This window comes from Buceros rhinoceros, unplaced genomic scaffold (assembly GCF_000710305.1).
Source record: "Buceros rhinoceros silvestris isolate BGI_N320 unplaced genomic scaffold, ASM71030v1 scaffold9182, whole genome shotgun sequence".
In the NCBI taxonomy this organism is placed as follows: Eukaryota; Metazoa; Chordata; class Aves; order Bucerotiformes; family Bucerotidae; genus Buceros; species Buceros rhinoceros.
This window is the reverse complement of record NW_010397121.1, coordinates 19,426-28,043: the sequence shown is the minus strand read 5'-3', so window position 1 is coordinate 28,043 and position 8,618 is coordinate 19,426. Positions and strand designations below refer to the sequence as shown.

Here is an 8,618-nt window from a genome sequence, read left to right as displayed (position 1 = left end):
GCAGGAATAGAGGGGATCCTTTCTACTTCTCCCAAAGATGAAAAGGAATCTTCAGAGTTAATTAAGCTGGAAGAACTTCAGGACAAGTCCTCTGGGAACCCACTAACCCTGAAACAGAAAAGGGACCTGCTGCAGAAGTCATTTGCCCTTCCAGAAATGTCCCTTGATGATAACTCTGAGCTCAATGTGGAGGAAATTAGATCTAGTGGAACAATTCCAAGCCCAAATGTAAAGACAGTCCTTATTAAAGTCCCTGAAGATTCTGAAAATCAAACAGAATGTGATAAACTTGATACCAACACAGAGTCTGATACTGAACAAAACATGGAGCAGAAACAAGAAGAGGAGACTGAGGAGTCAGAATTTAAGATTCAGATTGTTCCTCGCCAGAGGAAGCAGAGGAAGATTGCTGTGAGTGCTATTCAGAGAGAATACCTGGACATTTCCTTCAACATCCTTGACAAGCTGGGAGAGCAGAAGGAGGCAGGTGAGCTCACTCACTGACCCAGTTGAAAGGCTTACTGCTGTGTGAAGGTTTTAGTAAGAGACCAGTGTAAGGAGAGATGTGTATGTGTATAGGGAGAGATGTGTATATATAGTATCTGATGTGCTCTGAAATAGCACTCTGAATGCTTTCAGGTGTTTGTTTCTCACAAAGAATGTGCTAACCATACACGTATCGTGCATGTGTGAGGGCCCCTTCGAAAAGGAGCTGGAGCTCAGTGACAAAACTACTGGTTCTGATATGCAAGTTAGGCAGCGAAACTTCATGGCCTCTTTATGCAGGAAGTCACAAAAATTGTCATACTTCTGTGCCTTTTTATCCTGCTAATCTAGTCCATGCTATGCTGGATTTGTGTGTGTAGGGATTTTGGGGCTTTATTTCTTGTGCAAGTGTAAGGCAATGGGAAGCAAACTGGATTACCAAGTGTAAATCTGAGCAGGCTGTAGACTTCAGAACTAAGAGCACTTGGAATTAAACACTGTTTGCACTTAGGACAAGACATACACACACATTTTGGTTTTATACACTGAAGCCATTTTTAGCCTTCTTTGTACTGGGTATCCAGAAAGTTTACATGTCTTGCGTTTGTTGAAGATTTAAAGTTCAAGTGTAAGGAACGTCATTCAGTATTTCTGTGTATCCCAGGTTTTGTCAGGTCATTTCAGGACATGGTTTTGTTTTTCAGGTGGTCAGAAAGTGATTTTTAGCTGTTTCCTCAATTTCCAGCTGGATGTTGGATGTTTTAAAAACTGTATGCTGCTGCCTCTTCTGTGACTGTTTTTTTTTCAGGATGTTACCAGTTCTTTTACCGTATTAATGAGAGAATCCTTCAGGCCTCTCTTCTTTGTTGCCAGTGAAGTGAAGGGGAATATTTATGCATTCCTGACCTCACTTCTTTGCTTCAGAGGGAACCATAGTGTAATTTCCCATTATGATATTCTGTTATTCAGTGTGATCATAGTTATGCTGTTCCCTTTATGTTTCAGGCCTATCATCCCATTTACGGCTCCAGTAAGCTGAAGAACCACTGGAGCTTTGTAAATACAAGAGAGCCGAGCACTTTTGAACCTTTCACATCAGTTCTTAGAATAGAATCGTCATGAAAGAACTGTACAATTAGACTCAAATGCTTTCTGACTGTTAGTAAGGGCCTATTTTCATGCAGTAACTAACACTCTTATCCTTGAAACTGCTTGGAAGGGCAGTCCCAGTTCTGAAACACCAGGTGGCACCTAGGATTATAGCATATATGATTGACATTTTGCTGCATGCATCTAAGTATGTCATCCAAGGAGAGCATTTCAAGATAACTAGGTAATTTAGTGACTTCAGTAGTTTAACGTATCTCTTGTGTTCTGTTTTGCTTTATTTAGCCTTATTGATTAGTTTATTTGAGAATATGTGTTGTAGTTCATTTAAATAGGCTTAATATTGCTATCATAATAGGCTGATTATAATTTCAAGTCTTATTCAAGCTTTTTCAGTCTGTATATTTTAGAAGGGCTTCTGATATAACTGATCACTTAATTAAATATCCAAATGGGTTGTTTCTTCAAGTGCACAATGCTGGGCTACAGTGTTTCCTAGAATCACAGAATCATTTTTTTTGGAAGAGACCTTTTAAGATCATTGATTCTATCTGTTAACCCAGCACTTCCAGGTCACCACTAAACCACGTCCCTGAGCACCACATCCACACATCTTTTAAATACCACCAGGGATGGGAACTCCACCACTTCCCCAGGCAGCCTGTTCCAATGGTTTACAGCCCTTTCAGTGAAGAAATATTTTCTAATGTCCAAACTTAACACTCCCCCCGCCCAGTGCAACTTGAGGCTGTTTTCTCTTGTCCTGTCGCTTGTTACTTGGGAGAGCAGACCAATCCCCACTTTGCTACAACCTCCTTTCAGGTAGTTGTAGAGGGCGAGAAGGTTTCTTCTGAGCCTTGTTTCCTCCAGGCTAAACAACCTCAGTTCCTTCAGCTACTCCTTGTAAGATTTGTGTTCATCAGCTTTATTGCCCTTCTCTGGACACGCTTCAACACCTTAATGTCCTTTTTGTAGGGAGGGGCCCAAAACTGGACACAGTATTTGAGGTGCAGCCTCACCAGTGCTAAGTACAGGGGGACTATGTTTTCCCTAGTCCTGCTGGCCACGCTGTTACTGATACGAGCCAAGATGCTGTTGGCCTTCTTGGCCACCCGGCCAAGACTCCTGCCTAAGACTTTTTACAGCACAGATACATGTTCATTTTTACAGGCTATGCTGAAACCAAATTGCTTTGCTTTATTCTTCCCATATTGACAGTATTAGTTATCATAAAATAAAAACATTGGGTTTAATGGCTTATTTTTCTTTTCATTGACGGAGTCTTAAACTCTTTGAATCTTTAGGATCAATTACTAGATCAGCAGACTTTTGAATGTTGGAGATAAGGCTTTTAAAAGATGCTAAGCATTCACTTAAACTAGCTTTACATCAGTGGTACCGCCCTTATTTCCACACTGGTGGTTCTGATAATCACTCTGTGAATGGGATCAAAATCAAACTCTATGGGCATTTATTAATTCTGAGCTATAAAGTTCATAGGTTGAGATTTCCTTTGCAAAGTGATTTTAAGCAGTAGATTCCAGTGGCTCTATAAAAATTCTTACGACACACTTATAAAACTACTGGGAACGCCAGATGGTGAAAAGATGTGAAAAAACATCCAGAGAGAAAGTGTCTGGAAAATATTTATTGATTCTAAATACTGAGAGTTTAAGCACAATTTTTCACATGCAGATCCTGCTGCCAAAGGACTTTCAACACTGGAAATGCCAAGAGAGTCATCATCTGCACCGACTCTTGAAGCAGGTGTCCCAGAGACAAGCAGTCACTCTTCCATCTCAAGTAAGTTTACCTCTGGTGTGAGGATTAAATCTAAGTTGCTGTATTTGTGTCAGATGGATTGCACATATGGTAAATTCCTTCCTCTGACTTGTATTTAAATCTGTTGTATTTCGGATGGTCAGTGGGATTTTAGCAGTTAGTGGCTGCAAGATTTTCTGTTGTGACATGGCAAATTTGACAAACGTGGTTTTCTTGAATTAGAGTAGGTCACAGCTAAAAGCAGTGTTTTACAAAAGCTGAACGTCTATTTTCCAGTGAGAGAAAGCATTGTCAGTTGTTAGCACAGAAAAGCAGAGGATGAGAGAGCTCTGCAGGGCTGTTACTATAGTCTTCAAAACATTTCTTGCTCCACCTTAGGAAAAAATCTCTTACAATTTTTGTAAAATGCCTTGAAATGCCACTTCCTCAGCTGCTCGCTGAAACGCAGTAACTGTTTAACTGAGACTCTCATACCCATTTTAATGGAAAGTGAACTGGATTGGGTTAAGGAGATATTGACACATGGCTTAACAGTATGTATAGATAACATTGGAAGGTGGAGGCATCTTAGAGCACAAATCCGGAGTGACGTGTCCATCTAGATAATGTTCAGTAACACATCCAAAGGTTGATGGGCAGAGCTCTTGACCAGTAGAAAAGAGAGGGGAAAGGATAACCTGTGTTGATACCAGTGAGCTCAACCATCTTGCTGAACTGCAATGTCAGATTGCTGTAGAAAAGTTAAATTGTAATTTCTGAAATTCAGCATCTGCTGATTTGATTGGAAGGACTGTCCAGCCTATTGAAGGAAGACATTATTTTAGGCTAGATGAAAACTCCAAATCAGAGGTTTCCTTTCCACTTTCCATAAGTGTCTTGTGTCACGTACATCTATAGTCAGGGTACGTTTGTTGGCCACCTAATGATACAGATGTCACTTTCTAGAGCAGCTAAAGAGGTGCCGATTAAGACCTATTTCTCCCTGTTTTCACTGAGTGCTAGGTGTCCTTGTGAATTCTAACATATGAAATTGGGAGTAGTATCTATATGACACTGAGCCTACACTCCTTTGTAAATATTCCTTTCCTCTTTCTGTGTGCCTGAGTTTCCAACTGAAAAAAAAAAGGAACATGAATGCTTCCATTGTGTCACTTGTGCATTTAGACTGAGATATTTTTGAGCTTCTACTATGTGTCTTTACAGTGCTATGCATAATAAGCCCTGATCAGGACTGTGAGGACAGGGCAATTCTGTAACACACGTAGGTGATATTACTTGTACAGCCAGTGCCTGGCTGCAGAAAGCAGCCCACTGTCATAGGAAGATTTTGCCTTTGGACTTCTCTTCTTGAGTAAAGAATTCTACAGCAAAGGAGGGATGATTGACCAGATGACTAGCCAACATATAAAAGACTCACCAGCTACTATAGGAAGTTTACTGATCTCATGTTCGTTAGGTTTCTTGTAGAAAACCTGATCAAGAAAAACTTCCCTCCCTATGCCACTAGTCAGTCATGAGCATGAAAATTCATGTGCTGGTCCACAGCAATGAGCCTGTCTCCAACACTGTTCAAAGTCTGGCTGCTCTCTGGGCTGTTGTATTTTTAGATTTGTTTCTTAACTTAGCAATATTTGAAATCAAGGCTGTCCTTGAAAAATCAGGTAAATAACCCTGGGAATCCAAACCTACTCAACAGCCTGATTATGTGAAATATGCATGAATTTCCTTAACAGCTTTTGTGATTGTAATAAAAAAAAATAAAGAAGATAATTTTTTCTTATTTTGATAGTCATCTGCACTCCAAGCAGTCTTGTCTGTTCTAACGTTAATTGCTGTTCTTTCATCAGGAAATTCAATGCTTGATAAAGTGATAAAGCATCTATTTTAAATCCTTGCCCTGGAAACAATGGAAATTCTATTTTTCTCCTAATTTGCTGAGAGAGGCAGCCGCAATATAACATTTAAAAGTGAAACATGGAATGTTCTCTTGGTCTGGTTCAGTTCCAGAAGTTCAGTTATACAAGGACTGCTTTGCGGCAATGCTGGAGATGTTTGTACTTGGACTAAAAATGGAGTTTAAATGCACTCTGATAGATTGAAAGGATATAATGAGGAAAAACTTAAAATACTTGACCTAATAAAAGAATTTCAGTGTACAAATTCCCACTGAAGTTATCATTGTGTTTATTATTACTCAGGGCCTGTATTTGCTTTCTCTGAATTTGAAACTCTCAGATAGAAACTGAGTAGAGCAAGTTTAGGAGAAGGCACTCAACCTCTCGGAGCTTTCTGAAAGTTGTAGTTTCCCTTGTCTGTACTTACTCATCACAGTTAATAATGTGAAATGCTGGGTTTATTTTCAGAGCTTAGCTGGGTACTGTTTGGAATTTTAGAATGGAACTACCTGATATTGAGTTAATATTCTTTAACAAAGTTGAATGTAGTTGCAGTTGAAAATAATCATTAGAAGAAGATTTTGCTTTGTTGCCCTTGCTTTAAGGCCCTGTTGAGGAAAGCGCTTTACTATATTCTTAAGGCAACATTTTAAAAGTTTTCCTGCATGGTTATGAAGGTCAGCAAGTCTCACATGCCTTGTACAAGCAGGACCTTAAAAGTCTGTCTTTACACTGTGAACAATGGTTTTGCTTTCAGCAGTGGAAATATATTGCTCAGACTCAACTGTCAAAGTGCATGTATTATGCTCATTCAATATGAATTTTCTTATGAAGGCAGAAAAAAGTAGGAAAGCCAGAAATTATTTATGATCTGTTTCTTACTCCACTTAAGCACTGAGAAAATAGACGACCAATAAAGTCTTAAATTTTAGATTGACATTTGTTTGTTTGGTTTTTGTGTGTGTGTGTGAGCTTTATACAGTGAGACATGTCTTAAAGCAAACAGTAATAGCTGTGTAAAGAAGTACGGTAAACAGTCATGTGAGGAAAAATTGAATGCTTGTTGCTTGGTAGCTCCATATAAGAAGAATGGCAGTGAAGTCACAAAAGGGACCCATCTTCAAAGGCGTGCTGGCTTCACACTTCAGAAGAATGTGCAGGTGTTATGCCTGCATGGTGGGTATTTAGGAGACCTGTTCAGGTTGCGTCACCAATGAAGAGTGCTGGTGGTACACAGTCAATGAAATTGTTTTCCTGTGGTGAGCATGGACAGTGCAGACCTCCATACTTTGCTGGAGGAGACTGAGTTTCCTTCCCTGGTACATTGTATGTGAGTGAGATTCAAGTATGCGCTTATCACCTGTCAGCATGAGAAGGTTTGGGTAGTATCTTACACTTCACAGATACCAAGAGTTTTGAAGAGCTTTCAAGACAGTAGGAAGCAAAAAGTAGATACAGTGGATCAGATCTTGAATCCAAGTCCCTTATGACTGTTGTAATTTGGGCCAGAATTGTACCCTGTGTAGTTGTGTGAAGAGTGCATATTAACTTGAGCGGGTTCCTTAGAGCAAGCAGTCATTGTCCTTTTCAGTATTTATCTCATTCTGGCTTGTAAGATCAGGGAATAAAAGTAGTTTTGCATGTTTGAGCCCCTGAAATCATTTTGCATTTCCGACTTGCAGCTCAGTTCAGACAAATGAAAAGAGGCTCTTTGGGAGCTCTGACGATGAACCAGCTAATGAAGAGGCAGCTGGAACACCAGTCTAGTGCTCCTCACAATATCAGCACTTGGGATACTGGTGAGCTGCATTTATTGTTCTTTATATATTTCTATTTCCTAACCTAATTGCTTTCTGTATCAGCCCATTAAAGAAGTGAGTATTTCTTTCCACCACTGCAGAGAAGTAATCGATCTCAAGTCTAAAGTGAAACCTTGTAGTGAGTACCAGATTCTCACCTGGTATGAATTGGAATAGTGGATTAGTGGAATTCAGGAGGTAGTCCCTCTGGTACAGTAGCATCCCTACAATTTTGCATATTACTAGGATTATTTCCTGGCCTTATCAAATGAAATGGAAGTGTCACTGTTGATTTCATTAGGTACAGGATTTCATCCCTATATGAATAGGTGCATGGAATACTTTATCTGCATGTATGTTTGCAATGGTGTTGGTGCAACAAGGAGTTGTGCCTTATACCAACCGGTTTTATATCTCTTTAGAGAAGTTTCTGCCAGCTTATGCTGAACACCCGAAGTTTCTATTCACTCACTGACCTGTTTGTTCTTCCTTTAAGATGAACACAAAGCAATGAAAACCAAGTTAAGCACATAATTTCCTCATAACTCAAGTGATCTGTTTGTTTTTCTCTTTTCTATTAAAGATTTTCTGTTACGACCAATCCATAGCAGATGTCACTAAGCAATGAATTCATTCTGGTTTATCATAAATGCTAGATATTTTATTGTCCATATTGTGCCATTGTTGTGTGTGACGTTATGGAATCACGCGAGTTTATCACAGATACAGATGCATCCAGAGAAAGGAATGCTTCAAGTGTTATATGGAACTTAGCATGCTGAGTGAATGTCTCATCACCAGTTATGGACATCTGAGTCAAATTTTTTGCTTAATTTAGTCTCCAGCATCAAGTTCCATCAAACTATATCTTGTAGACGAAGAATGACTAAAGATATGGTATATAATTCAGGATTATCCTTTCTACTCTGGTCTGCTGAGTAGGATGACCCTTAAATCATAAAGGTCAGAATTTAAAGGTCAATGATAACAATGGGGGCGTTTTTTGTCCCATCATCAGGTAAGTTTATTTATTGAAAATGCTTAACTGGTATCACCTGTTTTCCTAAGGAGGGGGTTAGAGATGAAAAAGTTATTGTTTAATTCAGAAAGAAGTAGTTGGCCTTATTCAAGGGGAACAAGTCAGTACTCCAAACCACTTAGGAACTCTCTTTTTAATCTTGTTCCTAGTCCACTAGATTTCTTCACAACGTCTATGACTTTTTCTTCCCAGCATTCATTCCAGCTAAAGGCCTTTAAGCATGGAGATACAAAGTAAAATGTTCTTTTCTGGAAAGCTTTGCATCTCTTAGTCTTTTTTTCAACCATTGGCTTCAAAATATAGTTATTATTTGGACAGGAAACGGGTGGGGGTTTTTTTCAGGTCAAATGCTCATTGTGACTATTTGTCATATCAATCTCACACCGCACTTTAAAGACTCATGATACTCAAGTATAACAACTAGGAAATAGTCTTATCCCACATAAGTGTATGATGTGTGCTTGGTTCATGCATGCTTAGCTTTTTTTTTTTTTTTTTTTATTTGGTAGG

General features: G+C 39.2%; 1 protein-coding gene across 1 annotated transcript in view; it reads left to right on the top strand.

Moving 5' to 3' along the window:
* LOC104502188 (protein unc-79 homolog) overlaps positions 1 to 8,618 on the top strand; it is a gene marked incomplete at both ends in the record, with an annotated part of 38,537 nt that overhangs the window by 10,553 nt on the left and 19,366 nt on the right. Inside the window, 3 exons of the mRNA XM_010146124.1 lie at positions 1 to 487; positions 3,289 to 3,396; positions 6,953 to 7,069. The exon at positions 1 to 487 is cut by the window's left edge and continues 6 nt beyond it. Coding sequence (XP_010144426.1) covers positions 1 to 487; positions 3,289 to 3,396; positions 6,953 to 7,069 — 712 coding nt within the window. The remainder of the gene's footprint in view (positions 488 to 3,288; positions 3,397 to 6,952; positions 7,070 to 8,618) is intronic.